Genomic DNA, 18649 nt, shown 5'->3' with positions numbered 1-18649 from the left:
TTATAATGTCTAATCGTGAGATCGGTGTGTTACTTTTAATGTCTTTTTGTGTCTTTTATCAATTATTTTCAATGTTATCATAATTTCGCGTAAATAGAAAGTACGATACTCTATTTCTCATTTCATGCTATTTTTTGGTTGTTTTTTTTTTAAAGTACAGTTATTTGGTTAAACATTTTATGATTTTTGATCCATTAACCATTGATGTACTGGTGCTTTGTGTGAATTTATTTATGTGAAATCAACAGCAAAGAAAAATAAACTGCAACAACTTCGTTCTCCATTAGGACAGTGAAGTAGTGAAATGAATTATCAGACAAATATATGATTGTCGTTTCGCTTTTATATTATGCAAGTACAAAGTCGTAGGTAAAGTGTTTACAGGTTATTTATGGGAAGTGAGTATTCAAGAACTAGAATAATGGATGAAGAAGATGTAAGATCACGCTCTGGATCAGAAGACGACAGTGATCAAGAAATTGATTATGCTGCTATTCTTCAAAGTTTAATCTCCAGGTATACAAAGTATGCAAACTACCACCATGGTTGGATTTCAGTTCTCAAGGGTTAAATTTTCTTATTTTTAGTGGCTCCGTCCATATAATCCCTTCAAACTATGATGATGTTGAGCAGTACCCTCCACTTCCTAAGCTAAAACATGTGCCTAATACGACTATCCTAGATGTAAGTATTTTACTTGATATTAAACAGTTACTTCATATTGCACCATTTTAATTAATGCAAATATTTAGTTGTGTCATGTGATCTTCCAGTTTTGTATTTACAATTTTCTTCATAAGGATATTTTTAAACATCGATATAAACCTTTTGGGTGGGTTGGTTTAAGTACATATTTATTTTTGAGGGCAGGTGTATGTCAATATTTATAACAAATGTGCACAAATGATATGTACCATCAAGTTGTGGCTTTCTAGTTTTTAATATTTTTTTAAGGCTAGTGAATTTTCGTCATCTGTTAGACAGGCATGTGGCTTAGGGATTTCTCGGATAAAATTTCCAAAAACAAACTTTACTCAAATGCTGTTAAATCGAGAAGTAAGTACTCTTTTTCATTTTTGTAATATTGTAAAGTAAAATGACAGATAAAAGTTGATATGATAAGGAAACTTATTATGAGCAAACATTGATTTAAAATGTTAATAACACTACTTTTAGATAAGTTATTTTGCAACTCATCAAGGAAATGATTATTTTTTCATAGCAATACAATACATTTTATAAAGTACCTTATGTAGTATTTGGAATTTAAATTTGTTAACTTACATTTTCTTATTTAACAATTTTTAGAAGGGTATGACAACTTACAACAACTTTTCCCACCCTAACAAATGTAGAATTGCCAATGAATTTTTACCAAATGTCATGAAGACTCTTGAAGCATATGCTGGAAAAGCATTTTGTGGGACCTTCTCAAAAAATGGCAACCATTTTATTACAGCATCCCAAGGTCTTGTATCTCTTTTATACATCTTCATAATACCCTTCATACTACTTATTTATTTTAATAGTAATATGAATAGTAGGGTGTGTCAAAAAAGTACAGTAAAATAAATGGTTAAATTATCAAAAAATATTTATTCTCCATAAAAGATTGCAATTCAAAAATTAAGATGTTTTATTGAGTTTCAAGGTTTTCTATCAGGTTAACATGAAACAAAATGTTTCATTTAAGTAGATTTGACTTGCTAAGTTTCGTCTTAAGAAATTCATTTAAAGAGGTCTATAACTTATGGGAAGTAAACTTTGAAAATAAAAAAATAAAAGAAAATATTAAACATAATATGTATTACCACACTATTGAGTAAACAAAAAACCCTTGAATAATAACTTGCAAGAGGATTTTTAGAATAAAGAAGTATTTTTTGTAGACACACCTTATACCTTTATGTTTTGATTAAATTCTTATTTCCAATTTAATTGATTTAGATCGACAAATTCGCGTATATAAATCTGATGATGAATACTACAAACTTGTAAATAATATCTATGCGAGGGATGTAGGGTGGAGTATAATAGACGTCGGTTTTAGTCCAGATCAAGAACATTTTGTCTATTCCACTTGGTCTTCTTCTTGTAAGTTATCCCAAATAAAATTCAAGTTAAATGTAATCGAAAACAAAAATTACTTTTAGTGCATATGTGCTCTATAAATGGGGAATCTGATAAACAAGAACAGCTATGTCTTGTAAAGACTGGTAGAAGGTTTTGTGTATTTTCAGTGCTGTTCTCATCTGATGGTACAGAAATTTTGGGGGGTGCCAATGATGGTAGTTTGTATATTTATGACATGATAAGGAAAGAAAGAACGCTAAGGGTGTGTATAAAAAATATTTACTTGTTAAAAAGTATTACATAATGACATAGAGATAGAATATTACTGAAAGTAAGAGCTTTCTCCAAGAAAGTTGAAAAGTTTTATTGGTAAAAATAATTATTACGTACTTCCATCAATCATAACATTGTTTTCATCTTAGAGATGATGATGTACATTTTCAGATATGCGCACATGATTATGATGTGAACAGTGTAGCATTTGCTGATGATACGTCTCAAATTATTTACAGCGGGGGTGACGACGGTTTGATTAAAGTATGGGATAGAAGAACACTGAATGAAGAAAACCCGACTCCGGTTGGTACTCTCGCTGGACATATGGACGGTATAACTTTCATAGGTCGGTTTTGAACAGTTTGCTTTTATCATGTTTTATTTTAATACAAAGTAGTTTTTAATTATCTAATAATTATTTGCATATGCCTAGATTCGAAGGGTGACAGTAGACACCTTATATCTAACAGCAAGGATCAAAGTATCAAGCTATGGGATGTGAGGGTGTTTTCAGATCCCAGGGCAGCTGACAATACCTTAAGGGCAGTCCACGATCAAACGTGGGATTATAGATGGCAGGAAGTGCCGAAAAAATGTAATTAATATAATGTTATAATGATCTATTATAAGTAACATAAAAGATGTTACTTAGAATGCAATGTTTAACTGTCTTAATTTTATTAATTTTCAGTATATAGTAATAAAAATAAAATCGAAGGTGATACATCTATTATGACATACAAGGGTCACATTGTTATAAAAACCCTTGTAAGGTGCAGATTCTCACCAATGAGCACTACAGGCCAAAGGTATATATATACAGGATGTGGAGGTGGTAGAGTTGTTGGTAAGTTCTTTTTCTTGCATTATAAAAAGTAAAAACAGTATGTAACTAACATTTCTTTTTTACAGTTTATGATGCCTTAACAGGAAAAATAAAGAGAGATCTCAGTGGTCATAATGCATGTGTAAGGGATGTTTCTTGGCATCCATACCGAAATGAAATCCTTAGTTCTTCCGTAAGTAATTTATATTTATACCAATTATTGTATTGTTATTATTGAAGACTAGTTAGACAGGCACCGCTGCTCTTTCTTATCCTATGTCAATTTACACTGTATACTGCATCCTTAACTGTGCCAATCTGGGTCTTCCTCTGTTCCTTTTTACTTTTTTTCCGCCCCTGTATGCCTATCCTGAAAACTGTCTATTAATTCATAGTATTATTTTCATATAAAAGCTAACGATAAAAAACGTTTTGATGAATAATATTTTTTTTTGTAGTGGGATGGTATGGTAGGTTTGTGGACATACAAAGGTTCAGTTCCGTACATTGAAGCAGAAGATTCAGAAGATTCATTTTCTTCATCGAGTAGGCATTCAGAGAGACCTCTGAGAAGAAGTTTACGTCTAGCAATAAAGAAGCATGTACAGGGTAAAGTTCAGCCAGAACAATAACTCTCCGAATGAAGAGTTTGTGCTGTGATTTTTTAAACATTAATTAATATATGCATGTGAAAAAGTAAATGTTAAAAAAAAACTCTTTAAAGTGACGGAGTTTCTTACTGGATTTATTAAAAATGATGTAATTAACTATTATTACTGTAATTGTGAGGTTTGTGATATGTAATGAAACGTTTGACCGTAGTATCAATTGTAAATATATAATTTGGAAATATGCGCGTACTGCATTGTTTGGTGAAAAGCTGTGTTATATTTTTTTTTGTTTTCTTTTATTACCTTTATTTTGATTTGTTTATTATCGTTACTTTGTTCTGCGTTCTTAACATTATTGTAAATTTATTTTTTTGTAAATCTATCCCACGAAATAAATATCAACTCGTTTTTGACATTACTCGATTTTTTCTATTCTTATTATTCTTCCTTTAGGATCACTATATGTATTATTTTCTAAGTGAAAGTTATTATGGAAGGCTGCGATGTTGCGCTACTGAATATTAATGTTGCGAGTAAGGGCCGTTTCACACGGAGCCGACGGACTGCGATTGAACGCGCGTTTGTAATCGCTTGTCGGTCTCACTAAGGAGCGTTTGGTTAGAATCTCGTTGCGTTGTCAATATCACTGCTGTCTTTTTAGTACGGTCGGAAAAATTTTGTAAATATTATATAGGCTTTTCTAATGACTATTTACGTCACAGAGATAAAGACATAAGAAAGGCGCGGTAATACCAGCGATAATCAAATGCATAGTTAATCCATATTGTTGTAAACAGTCATGTACCTCGGTTTCTATTTCATCGTCTCTCTCTACATCTTATCTATCTGTCGTTGTTTTCTCCCTTCGTTTTCACCGTGTAGTTTCCCCAACTGTACGCCGATTGAAGGCATTGAATATATTTTATATAGATCAATAGATTCTACTACATTTACAGTGTTTTTCAACACCCCATCCAGATTCACCGAATCGTATGAAACACATATGCTGTAGGTTGTAGTATCTTCTTTCTGTTTTATGATAAATTTTCAGGATAAGACATTAAAAGAATTAAATATTAGTAATATTTTCGCACAAAAATGGAAACGGTGTGTAATAATAACAGTAATTTATCGACATGATTTGGATAACGTAGTAATCATAGAATATAAACTATAGAAAGAATAGGAGAACAGGAAGTCAATAAGAAATAGGCGAGATAGGTTAGTAGGACTCCTTCTCAGGTATAAAGGTCTAGTCAGAGACATTAGAGGCAGAAACGGAAGAGAGGTAGAGGTAGACCTAGATTAGATTACTGTTCGCAGATAGTTAAGGATGTGGGTTGTATTAGTTTTAGGACCGAGCGGCATGGCCTAGAGGTCTAGACCATTGCTTAGCATTCGGGAGGACGCCGGTTCGATTCCGGGTCCGTCTGCTTTGGTCCAAGTTTTTCTGTGGTTTCCTTGGATCACGTTGGCAAATGCTGAGGCAGTAATATTCCACAGATAATCTTTCGTTTTCTTCTGTCTTCATTTCGTCCGTCTCATCTTTCTCACCCGAACCACCACCCACCCATTCCCACGATTCCTGAAAGCAGGCTGAAGAGGNTTTTCTAATTGTTGCTGTTGTCGGCCATCATTCTTTTCTAATTGTTGCAGTTGTCAGCCATCATTCTTTTTCAATTGTTGTCGCATTGTCACTGATGTCGGCCATTATGGTTTTTTAATAGATGTATAGTAATTAATAATTAAAATAGATATACAACACATCGTACACTCCACCATAAGAAATTGCTAATACTAACTTTCATTTATGTAATACTATTTTGCCCTGTGCTGACAGCACTCATATTATTTTTTATATATAATATTAACCGCACACATTTTTGATACATGCATTAATCCTTAAATACAAAAAAATTAGAAATGCAGATAAAACAAGACAGTGAACACTACATTAGGTAGACTAGTAAAGAGAAAGATTTCCAGAAAATATTAAATAAAGAAATGACTGCTTACGAAACTGATGGAGTGAGAGGAAATTACTTGACTGTAATACACGACTAATTATTGACGCTGAAGTCATCAAATGTAGAGGCAGAAAGATCCCGGCCGATACCGTAGGTAGGATTAGCAGCAATTATCCCACGGGATTGAAAATGCTGCTGGATTGTAATCTTTATTGGTGCATATACCTGATCGTAAGACTTAACTGTGACGTAAAAATCTTCCCTAAATCAGGGGACTAGATTTTGAATCAGTAGATGTATAAGAAAACAGTAAATAAAGTAATAAACAATAAATATTCCAGGAGAAAAGGAACATCTACTTATAGTTTATAACACAGTAATAGACATTGGCAGGTTCTTTAAAAACTTATATCTAAACCTTAAAATTTTCTTCATGTAAACGACGATATTAACTCTGAATTAACATTGCAATTTTTTGCTGTTGAAGTAATTTATCTAGTAACGTTTAAAATAGAAAAAACACCCTTACCATTATTAGAAAACAAAAAAAAACCGTTGATTTCTACCCTCCAGTCTAAAACAAATGAGCACCTATTTAAAAATTTATTTATAAAGATTTTCTAGATAAAGTATAAAGATGAAAAAATACATCTTTGTTCAACTATACACTCCTTTTCATACCGGGGTTATGTTCCAGTCTTAGTATTGGTCATAGTCTTGCTTATTCGGCCTTAGTCTTGGTCTTGCTCATTTAATAATAACTACGTTGTTTTTTAATAATTTTTCTTAGCACAAATTCTTCTATCTACCCACACAATAATTGTTTTACATGCTGAAATTTTCTATCATACATACGAGCTTGTCATGACTTTTAATGATAATAGTGTCGATATCATTACTACACTTGAATAAAAAATATGGAATTGAAATTGCAAGCTATTGTAACTTGATAGTAGCAGTTCGTCACTGCCGATAAAAATATTAAAATTCTAATCCTATACAATTTTACTGCTACACTTATCAAGTATGACTTAAAAACACAAAAAAGTATCTAAATATTACAAAGCAGTCATAAATTATGTATATTATACTTATTATAACAGAATTATTTTTTCTGTTAGTTTAAATTGTCAGTTTATTTTTTAATGAAAAACAAATGAAAATTGTCAATGTATGGATTGATGGTATTTCATCGACAAAGTATAATTTTTTCAAAGCACATTATACAAAACGAAGCCAACTATTTACACCGGCTTTAGTTACATAAAGATGCAATTGGAGGGAGTAATCGGATTGCGTACCTACGTAACAATCGAAGGAGGCATTGAAAATCCGCCTGAAAAGCGAAAACTTATAAATGTCGCTAACACTGTATACTGAAAATCGAGCGCAAGTTTAGCAGTAAAATCTAATTTATAATTACACTTAATAAAACTTTGTGACTGTAAAGATAAAGTTTTGTTTGACAAAACAATTTCTTATCGTCTTCTTTTTAAAAAACATCCGACAGTGTCGTAGACTTGCGTCTATTTGATTGTTGAACGAAAGAAAAAATGCCTGTTGTAGAATACTTAGGGAGAAGACAGTGCATCCCTATTATTTATACCAGGGGCACTCATTATGAAGTCGGATTTGACGTTGTAAGTATAAAAAATTAAAAATATCTCTTACTCTTATCATTAAGTATCATGTTTATTTTGTCTGTACAAGTTACAAATTTTGTAAATAATAAGTTATCTTCTTTTATGGATGTTTTCGCATTATTTAGTAGATTGGAACCTACGTATTTTTATTTTTCACACATTTTTATTTTTCACAAATGCAACAATTTAAAAATAGTCAGTTTTATTGAAGTACCTACCTATCATATGAATTTTGCGGCGTGTTGTTCGTACATATTTAAAATAGCATTTGGCATGTTAATTCTAATATTTGGATATATAGATTAAGAAATGTTTGCTATTTTAAGAATATTAGAATTAAATTAATGTTTTTTGGATCTGTCTTTCTAAACTAAACAACATTATTTTTTCTTTCAAAAACTATACGTTCAGAAAACCAATAAAATTGTACTAAATTAAAGTCATATTTTTTCTGTAGTTGTAAATAAGGAAACTGATTGACCTTCCTAATTGTGTATATATTTTCCTACTTTTTAAGCCTAGTACATTCGGAAATAAGAAGATAGGGAATGAATGTTCCCTTTTCGCGCAGGTATTCAAAATTATATGAAATTATTGGGAGTAATTTTTTTCACTGTTTAAAAAGTTAATCTAGTGCATGATATAAGACTTAATAAAATTTTTAGTTAATCGGTTGTGACGAACAGGCAAATACGTATTAGGTGATCTTGTACATACCCATATGTTTTTCTAAGAAAGTTTGTTTAAATATGAGAAATATTTGTTAAAAACAATAGGGAACAATAATGTGATAGACCATATATGTAACTATTATTCGATAGAAAAAACGGAATATTATGTAAGTAGCAAACAGGTAATTTAATGAAAAGGTGTTAGGTGCATACTTGTTAAACAGCTGAGCTTATACGTATTTTACTAACTGCAGTATCACATCAACAATTTTTCATGTTAGTTTACATATGAATTTCAGATAATATTATTTATCTAATATATACATTGCACGTTGCTGAAATAATGTGCGTAAAAATTGCTTACAATTAAATTTATTCAATTTTTCGCTCATGCATAATCAATAAAATTAATTGCGATAAGACTAACTTTTAAATAACGCGATATTGATATAAAATAATATTCAAACGTTTTATTAAATGGGCTAAAAGTACGCCTTATCAACTTTACTCCTTTAGTAAGATTAAACAATTCAAATGAGAATAAAAGAGAATTACTTTTAAATGTTCCAATTCCAAACAACAGTTTATTTACATATTAAAAAGTAATTCTTTTTATTCTTCTATCGATTAAAATGTTTACAAATATATATATATATTATATAAATATATTCTCCTGTGAATTTTTCCATCTTTTTGCAATTTCTAGCAAAAAATCAATTATAATATTTTTATTACTAACTTAATTGGAATCTCTAAATATTCTAAGTTTAGCATGTATTTGAGATAATGCGTAAGTCTTTTTTTTAACTTATGATTGAACAATTTGAAAACAACTCTGAATTTCGTCATGAATAGATCGCAGTTATCATAATCGTGACCTTTTTATGTTCTATGGTTACAAAACAAATACCATTATCCAGTATTATTTGTATATAGGTACAATATTCTTGATTTGAACATTAATAGTGATACATTTTTTAGTGTTCTTCAAGGAATTTTCTTACATATTCGAAACCTAATTTACACTTAATATAGTACCTAACGTAAACTGCGATACAATTATCTCTGATGATATGTGATAGCAAGAGCAATGGTTCTTGATCGAACTTGCAATTACCTTCGAGGCTGCATTTCTTGATTTAACCAATTGCCCCGATGTGTGCATTATTATTACACTTCCTTATTCGTATTCACAGTTATTCTTCTACTTTTGTGATTTAATTACATTATAAAGAGAGTACTTAGACAGTGGTTGTAATTGTTTTATTGATGTATCGGATATTTGTTATAAACGTTTCTGTTGCATACCTTGAAAGTTTACAAAGAAAATTCCTGCTATTTAATGAGTCTAATAATAAAAGTTGGTCTTATGGCATCACATGTATTTTTCATCCATATTTGCAAGGAAGGTATTTCAAGAAATGATAATACAAAAAGGCTAATCTGTATGGATCTTTGTGGTTTTTTAATTATTTCGTTTGATATTTGGTAGGTACAACCAACTGCAGTTTTTGTTTTAATGATGGTTTTAATACTTTAATAATATTAATTCAATCAATTTTTCATTGATATAGTTAACTACGTTCAAGGTGTTAAAATGAATTTAATGATTGATTAGATAAATTTACTATTTACGTTTTATAACAAGTGCATTTTTTATTTATTAAAACTGTAATTGTCGTTGAAAAATTTAATTTGTTAGTCATTTTATTTGACTGTTAAATTCCTTTACNTTTGTAAAATTTGAAATTTAAATTTAAAATATCTACTACGTTTTTTGTAAAATATGATTTTCAATTACGAATAAATTTTGATGCATTTTGGGTTAATAACCATTTCAAATTAATGATATCTTTCAACATAATAACAAACAATAAATAAAATTATACTAAGTACAAAGTTGTTTCAATTTAATACTTATGTTCTACTTATCGAAAAGAACGATAAACTTTTGGAGGTTGTCGTTAATATTAAAAAAGATTAAGTACTTATAAGCATTGATGATATAAGTACATATAGTTTTAGGCTTTACATCAAGAAATGTCTCTATAAATTACCAAATTTTGAACTCAAGGCAAATTACCAATCAGTTGGATGTTTTAATTACACAACCACTGGCTTATATGAAAGATTCATCCGGAACTCTAATAGGCAGTTTTATCATTATTTTAAATCGCCCTTGAAATTGATACAAATAAGATATAAAAAAATGTTACCATTACTTAACTATGACGAGAAGCAGTAAGGTACTTCCCACTTCAGAAAAATCTAGAAAGAATATTTTATCTGCAGAGTTTACATTACAACAGATTAGATTAAATACAGTTAATAGTGCCTCTTCAGCATCGTTATAAACAATACTTGCTGTTGTAGTGCAATTTATAAACAAAAACAAAACCCAAAGAAAGATGACAAAGTTTAATAATGCTTCAATTCTATCATTTATTTTTAAGGATGTTTACACATAGCTACTATTCCTAGATCTGATTGTGTTCTGTTTAATTTCTTATTTATTAGGACAATAATTAGATTTTACATTTTACTGGTATTTTCCAAAGAAATCCATATTGATAAAGAACATAAAGGCCTTGGTCAACAATATAAGATTAAGAAATAGACGTAATTTTGATATTAGAAAAGGGGGTAGACTTATAATTTTCAGTTATTCTTAATAGTAATAATTATTAGTTTAAAAAGACAGTTTTGACAATATGATTATTTTACATAGTATTGAATCATCTGTCCTTGTGGGATTTTAAAGCCTAAAACAAGGGTTTTAGGTAAGACGTAGCGTGCCTTATCGGTTTCAAATCGCTTAAGAATAAGTGATGGTTCACTAACTTTATAGTTTTATAACATTTTTATGAAACGACAACAAAAAAAATAATAAATTTGACATTCAGTTATAATCAGACGGTTTCTGGTGATATCAAACTTCTCATCATAAGGTCGTCAGTTCTAAGATTGGTTGGACTCGCACTGTTGTTCTTCGCATTTCCCTAAAACTAGAACATCCAACATCCTTAACTATTTGCGAACAGTAATCTAATTTAGGACTTCCTCTACTCCATTTAACTCCTGCTTCTGCCTCTAATACGTCTCTGACTAGACCTTCATGCCTGAGAAGGTGTCCTACCAACCTTTATCGCCTATTTTTTATTGACTTCCATAAAGTCCTCTGTTCTCCTTTTCATTTCTAACCTTTACTATCAACGGTATCCTCATCATTTGCCGGTAACACCACATTTCGAACGCTTCTAACCTTTTCTTTTCCGTCGCGCCCCCCGTCAATGTTTCGCACCCTTACAGCGCCGCGCTCCAAACATACACCTTTAACAATCTTTTTCGAAATTCTAAATTCTTTATATTGAAGGTTCTATCCTTTGCCAGTCTGTGCAATATAAAAAGAATTTCAAAAATTTGTATTTAAAAATTGTGATGCACTACCACTTATCCCACAGCTTTACGTTTCAAGGCAATTGGATAATGGATAATTAAAGACTATCATAAAGAAATAATACCTACGTAATGTATGAATGCAATTCCTTGTGACAGCTTTTGATATGGTGTATTGCAATACGTCATGTTATTTAAATAATTGGAACAAGCTCCTTCAAATGCCATTCTAGTATTCCTGCAAGTACGCATTAAAGCCTTTAGTGGCAGATGATTTTTTCATAAATATAGTAATGTATGTAATAAGGAAACGATCAGATTATACGACGCTTTAAATTATTCTTGTTAATGGCCACTAATCAACTTATGAAGTGTTGTGCAGGTACTTATATGTATCTGATCGTGTTTTACTAGAAGAAGTTCTAATTCAGTTCGAAACAAGATCATTAACACTGTGAATTGTTGCTTGACCTTAATTAATTAAGATAATTCATTCGAGCGGCAAATCTTGTTGACAATACATATGTATATTGTAATAAAGTGTTGATTGTTGGATGTTTAATTCGTGTAAGAATAAGTTAATTGTTACGGAAATCAAATAGGAAATACTTACATACGTATGTTATCAAATTGCAACAATGAGTTCTTCAAAACGGATCTTAGATTTGATATTAATATTATGAACTTTCTATTACTTAATACATTCTTCTGGTCTTCTCAGTTTTCACTGGTAACTTTGAGCAAGTAAAGACGGGCTAATGCCAAAGAACCTCACTCACATCTTTTGGGATATAGAAACCAATTTTCTGTTCTTAAAATTTAGGGAGCTAACGGTTCTTCTTAGCGTTTCTATCCCAATAAAGCTTTAATACATTATTATNAAACGTTTATCCCAATTTGGGCTTATATACAAATGATTGCCTTTTGGTATCATATAATTTTACTCCAAATGGTACAAAATAAAGAAACGCTTGCAATTCTGTACAAGAAGGAAATAAATTAAAGAAAAGTATTTGTTTTACTTAAATATTAGGTTGGTATAAATTTAAGAAGGAAAACAAAGTACAGGGACGTACTCAAACGTAATTTTAAAAAACTCCTCATTGATTTTTACCTAAGGTTTAATATAATTTGTTAAAAGAAAAGGCGTTTTAATAACTGCATGTTATTATCTAAATTAACAAGTTTTTGCATGAATATTAATAAACAATTCGTATTTTGACTTATTTCCATTTGAAATTTTCATTTGATACCTAGAGACCTGTCCTGTTAAATGTAGTAACAAAATTAATCATAATGTATTATAATGTCTAATCGTGAGATCGGTGTGTTACTTTTAATGTCTTTTTGTGTCTTTTATCAATTATTTTCAATGTTATCATAATTTCGCGTAAATAGAAAGTACGATACTCTATTTCTCATTTCATGCTATTTTTTGGTTGTTTTTTTTTTAAAGTACAGTTATTTGGTTAAACATTTTATGATTTTTGATCCATTAACCATTGATGTACTGGTGCTTTGTGTGAATTTATTTATGTGAAATCAACAGCAAAGAAAAATAAACTGCAACAACTTCGTTCTCCATTAGGACAGTGAAGTAGTGAAATGAATTATCAGACAAATATATGATTGTCGTTTCGCTTTTATATTATGCAAGTACAAAGTCGTAGGTAAAGTGTTTACAGGTTATTTATGGGAAGTGAGTATTCAAGAACTAGAATAATGGATGAAGAAGATGTAAGATCACGCTCTGGATCAGAAGACGACAGTGATCAAGAAATTGATTATGCTGCTATTCTTCAAAGTTTAATCTCCAGGTATACAAAGTATGCAAACTACCACCATGGTTGGATTTCAGTTCTCAAGGGTTAAATTTTCTTATTTTTAGTGGCTCCGTCCATATAATCCCTTCAAACTATGATGATGTTGAGCAGTACCCTCCACTTCCTAAGCTAAAACATGTGCCTAATACGACTATCCTAGATGTAAGTATTTTACTTGATATTAAACAGTTACTTCATATTGCACCATTTTAATTAATGCAAATATTTAGTTGTGTCATGTGATCTTCCAGTTTTGTATTTACAATTTTCTTCATAAGGATATTTTTAAACATCGATATAAACCTTTTGGGTGGGTTGGTTTAAGTACATATTTATTTTTGAGGGCAGGTGTATGTCAATATTTATAACAAATGTGCACAAATGATATGTACCATCAAGTTGTGGCTTTCTAGTTTTTAATATTTTTTTAAGGCTAGTGAATTTTCGTCATCTGTTAGACAGGCATGTGGCTTAGGGATTTCTCGGATAAAATTTCCAAAAACAAACTTTACTCAAATGCTGTTAAATCGAGAAGTAAGTACTCTTTTTCATTTTTGTAATATTGTAAAGTAAAATGACAGATAAAAGTTGATATGATAAGGAAACTTATTATGAGCAAACATTGATTTAAAATGTTAATAACACTACTTTTAGATAAGTTATTTTGCAACTCATCAAGGAAATGATTATTTTTTCATAGCAATACAATACATTTTATAAAGTACCTTATGTAGTATTTGGAATTTAAATTTGTTAACTTACATTTTCTTATTTAACAATTTTTAGAAGGGTATGACAACTTACAACAACTTTTCCCACCCTAACAAATGTAGAATTGCCAATGAATTTTTACCAAATGTCATGAAGACTCTTGAAGCATATGCTGGAAAAGCATTTTGTGGGACCTTCTCAAAAAATGGCAACCATTTTATTACAGCATCCCAAGGTCTTGTATCTCTTTTATACATCTTCATAATACCCTTCATACTACTTATTTATTTTAATAGTAATATGAATAGTAGGGTGTGTCAAAAAAGTACAGTAAAATAAATGGTTAAATTATCAAAAAATATTTATTCTCCATAAAAGATTGCAATTCAAAAATTAAGATGTTTTATTGAGTTTCAAGGTTTTCTATCAGGTTAACATGAAACAAAATGTTTCATTTAAGTAGATTTGACTTGCTAAGTTTCGTCTTAAGAAATTCATTTAAAGAGGTCTATAACTTATGGGAAGTAAACTTTGAAAATAAAAAAATAAAAGAAAATATTAAACATAATATGTATTACCACACTATTGAGTAAACAAAAAACCCTTGAATAATAACTTGCAAGAGGATTTTTAGAATAAAGAAGTATTTTTTGTAGACACACCTTATACCTTTATGTTTTGATTAAATTCTTATTTCCAATTTAATTGATTTAGATCGACAAATTCGCGTATATAAATCTGATGATGAATACTACAAACTTGTAAATAATATCTATGCGAGGGATGTAGGGTGGAGTATAATAGACGTCGGTTTTAGTCCAGATCAAGAACATTTTGTCTATTCCACTTGGTCTTCTTCTTGTAAGTTATCCCAAATAAAATTCAAGTTAAATGTAATCGAAAACAAAAATTACTTTTAGTGCATATGTGCTCTATAAATGGGGAATCTGATAAACAAGAACAGCTATGTCTTGTAAAGACTGGTAGAAGGTTTTGTGTATTTTCAGTGCTGTTCTCATCTGATGGTACAGAAATTTTGGGGGGTGCCAATGATGGTAGTTTGTATATTTATGACATGATAAGGAAAGAAAGAACGCTAAGGGTGTGTATAAAAAATATTTACTTGTTAAAAAGTATTACATAATGACATAGAGATAGAATATTACTGAAAGTAAGAGCTTTCTCCAAGAAAGTTGAAAAGTTTTATTGGTAAAAATAATTATTACGTACTTCCATCAATCATAACATTGTTTTCATCTTAGAGATGATGATGTACATTTTCAGATATGCGCACATGATTATGATGTGAACAGTGTAGCATTTGCTGATGATACGTCTCAAATTATTTACAGCGGGGGTGACGACGGTTTGATTAAAGTATGGGATAGAAGAACACTGAATGAAGAAAACCCGACTCCGGTTGGTACTCTCGCTGGACATATGGACGGTATAACTTTCATAGGTCGGTTTTGAACAGTTTGCTTTTATCATGTTTTATTTTAATACAAAGTAGTTTTTAATTATCTAATAATTATTTGCATATGCCTAGATTCGAAGGGTGACAGTAGACACCTTATATCTAACAGCAAGGATCAAAGTATCAAGCTATGGGATGTGAGGGTGTTTTCAGATCCCAGGGCAGCTGACAATACCTTAAGGGCAGTCCACGATCAAACGTGGGATTATAGATGGCAGGAAGTGCCGAAAAAATGTAATTAATATAATGTTATAATGATCTATTATAAGTAACATAAAAGATGTTACTTAGAATGCAATGTTTAACTGTCTTAATTTTATTAATTTTCAGTATATAGTAATAAAAATAAAATCGAAGGTGATACATCTATTATGACATACAAGGGTCACATTGTTATAAAAACCCTTGTAAGGTGCAGATTCTCACCAATGAGCACTACAGGCCAAAGGTATATATATACAGGATGTGGAGGTGGTAGAGTTGTTGGTAAGTTCTTTTTCTTGCATTATAAAAAGTAAAAACAGTATGTAACTAACATTTCTTTTTTACAGTTTATGATGCCTTAACAGGAAAAATAAAGAGAGATCTCAGTGGTCATAATGCATGTGTAAGGGATGTTTCTTGGCATCCATACCGAAATGAAATCCTTAGTTCTTCCGTAAGTAATTTATATTTATACCAATTATTGTATTGTTATTATTGAAGACTAGTTAGACAGGCACCGCTGCTCTTTCTTATCCTATGTCAATTTACACTGTATACTGCATCCTTAACTGTGCCAATCTGGGTCTTCCTCTGTTCCTTTTTACTTTTTTTCCGCCCCTGTATGCCTATCCTGAAAACTGTCTATTAATTCATAGTATTATTTTCATATAAAAGCTAACGATAAAAAACGTTTTGATGAATAATATTTTTTTTTGTAGTGGGATGGTATGGTAGGTTTGTGGACATACAAAGGTTCAGTTCCGTACATTGAAGCAGAAGATTCAGAAGATTCATTTTCTTCATCGAGTAGGCATTCAGAGAGACCTCTGAGAAGAAGTTTACGTCTAGCAATAAAGAAGCATGTACAGGGTAAAGTTCAGCCAGAACAATAANTTTGTAAAATTTGAAATTTAAATTTAAAATATCTACTACGTTTTTTGTAAAATATGATTTTCAATTACGAATAAATTTTGATGCATTTTGGGTTAATAACCATTTCAAATTAATGATATCTTTCAACATAATAACAAACAATAAATAAAATTATACTAAGTACAAAGTTGTTTCAATTTAATACTTATGTTCTACTTATCGAAAAGAACGATAAACTTTTGGAGGTTGTCGTTAATATTAAAAAAGATTAAGTACTTATAAGCATTGATGATATAAGTACATATAGTTTTAGGCTTTACATCAAGAAATGTCTCTATAAATTACCAAATTTTGAACTCAAGGCAAATTACCAATCAGTTGGATGTTTTAATTACACAACCACTGGCTTATATGAAAGATTCATCCGGAACTCTAATAGGCAGTTTTATCATTATTTTAAATCGCCCTTGAAATTGATACAAATAAGATATAAAAAAATGTTACCATTACTTAACTATGACGAGAAGCAGTAAGGTACTTCCCACTTCAGAAAAATCTAGAAAGAATATTTTATCTGCAGAGTTTACATTACAACAGATTAGATTAAATACAGTTAATAGTGCCTCTTCAGCATCGTTATAAACAATACTTGCTGTTGTAGTGCAATTTATAAACAAAAACAAAACCCAAAGAAAGATGACAAAGTTTAATAATGCTTCAATTCTATCATTTATTTTTAAGGATGTTTACACATAGCTACTATTCCTAGATCTGATTGTGTTCTGTTTAATTTCTTATTTATTAGGACAATAATTAGATTTTACATTTTACTGGTATTTTCCAAAGAAATCCATATTGATAAAGAACATAAAGGCCTTGGTCAACAATATAAGATTAAGAAATAGACGTAATTTTGATATTAGAAAAGGGGGTAGACTTATAATTTTCAGTTATTCTTAATAGTAATAATTATTAGTGTGACTGTAAAGATAAAGAATTTTTTATTACAGAAGCTTTAAAAACTAAAGTCGATTGCAAAAAAATATAGCATATACATTAATGCCCTAAATCTTATAACTGCTAATGCGGAAATTAAATTAAAGTAGATATCTCTCTTTAAGTAATTGTAAGCTACCCTGAGTATTGCATTCATATCGAATTATTCTATGTTAATTGAATTTATACCGTTATGATAATATTTAATTATTTTTTATCTCATTCTTGTCAGTTAGGTGTAAGTTCCGCCTAATTGTTATTCATCAACTTATCTTTTAGAAAAATTGCATGTATGAACGGGGTATAAATGAATACAAAGACTTTCCAATAATTAAGCTAATTATTCCCACAAATGTTGTTAGTGCCACGGTCATCAATAGTTGAGTAATACATCTCAACTAACTAAACACAAGTACTGCTCACTGCAAGTAAAATATAACAGAACTTCTTATCGAAGGTTTACTGCTAATGCCTAAGAAATTAGACGACCTTGTTATTTGCATTTGATCTCGTTTAATGTTCCTGCTATCATTATAATCATTGTTATTTAACAATTTTTTTCCATTGACCGTCGTCTAATACATGATATAAAGAAAATGTTAAATAGCTACAGTTGTAGAAATAGAAAAAGATAAAAAGGTAAAAAATTCACCTGAGCCCTAGACAACTTAGCGATTTTAATAGGCGGTCATTATCGTGATTGATTTGATCGAATGACTAAAGTTTGACATTGGCCCACTGTTCCAAAATTGGACAATTTGTTAGGGCTGTCCCTGGAAGTAACGGCCAAGGTGACTTAAACCGTCACCATGAAACGATGTTATTATACAGCGAAGCAAGTAGATTTTGGGTACAATTTAAAATTTCAGAACAAATTATTATTAAGTAGTTCTCGATTTTGTATTTAAGCAAATAGCATTCGGTTTCATTCGTTTCTCGCAATAGATTGAATACCGGTACGTATTAGCAATTGATTTTACAGGGAGTTTGCAAATCGTGAAGAAAATGATTCAAGATAATTTTCAATTCAAGCTTTTTTTTAAATGAAAAAAGAAAAAAAAAAAAGGAAGGAAACAGATTATATACGGAGGTCGGTTTGTAT

General features: G+C 30.3%; 2 protein-coding genes across 3 annotated transcripts in view; both read left to right on the top strand.

Annotated features, from left to right (window-relative positions):
- Positions 1-6: 6 nt before the first annotated feature.
- LOC108738346 (DDB1- and CUL4-associated factor 11) lies at positions 7-4204 on the top strand. 2 transcript variants are annotated; one of them, XM_025979355.1, is made up of 11 exons: positions 7-516; positions 588-684; positions 955-1056; positions 1309-1468; positions 1948-2094; positions 2154-2335; positions 2518-2695; positions 2783-2944; positions 3041-3196; positions 3262-3368; positions 3634-4204. In XM_025979355.1, the coding sequence occupies exons 1-11, from the start codon at positions 392-394 to the stop codon at positions 3805-3807; spliced, it is 1590 nt and encodes a 529-aa protein (XP_025835140.1). In that variant the 5' UTR covers positions 7-391; the 3' UTR covers positions 3808-4204. The 2 variants fall into 2 exon arrangements, with proteins under 2 accessions (XP_025835140.1, XP_025835139.1); XM_025979354.1 differs by having other exon boundaries at positions 8-525.
- Positions 4205-7089: 2885 nt separating this feature from the next.
- Positions 7090-18649, top strand: part of LOC108738347 — a 21494-nt gene continuing 9934 nt past the window's right edge. The window contains exon 1 of the mRNA XM_018471736.2: positions 7090-7393. Coding sequence (XP_018327238.1) covers positions 7307-7393 — 87 coding nt within the window. The 5' untranslated portion in view covers positions 7090-7306. The remainder of the gene's footprint in view (positions 7394-18649) is intronic.

This window comes from Agrilus planipennis, unplaced genomic scaffold (assembly GCF_000699045.2).
Source record: "Agrilus planipennis isolate EAB-ADULT unplaced genomic scaffold, Apla_2.0 scaffold131, whole genome shotgun sequence".
Taxonomy (NCBI): Eukaryota; Metazoa; Arthropoda; class Insecta; order Coleoptera; family Buprestidae; genus Agrilus; species Agrilus planipennis.
The sequence above is the reverse complement of the archived record's forward strand: the minus strand, read 5'-3'. Positions and strand labels throughout refer to the sequence as shown.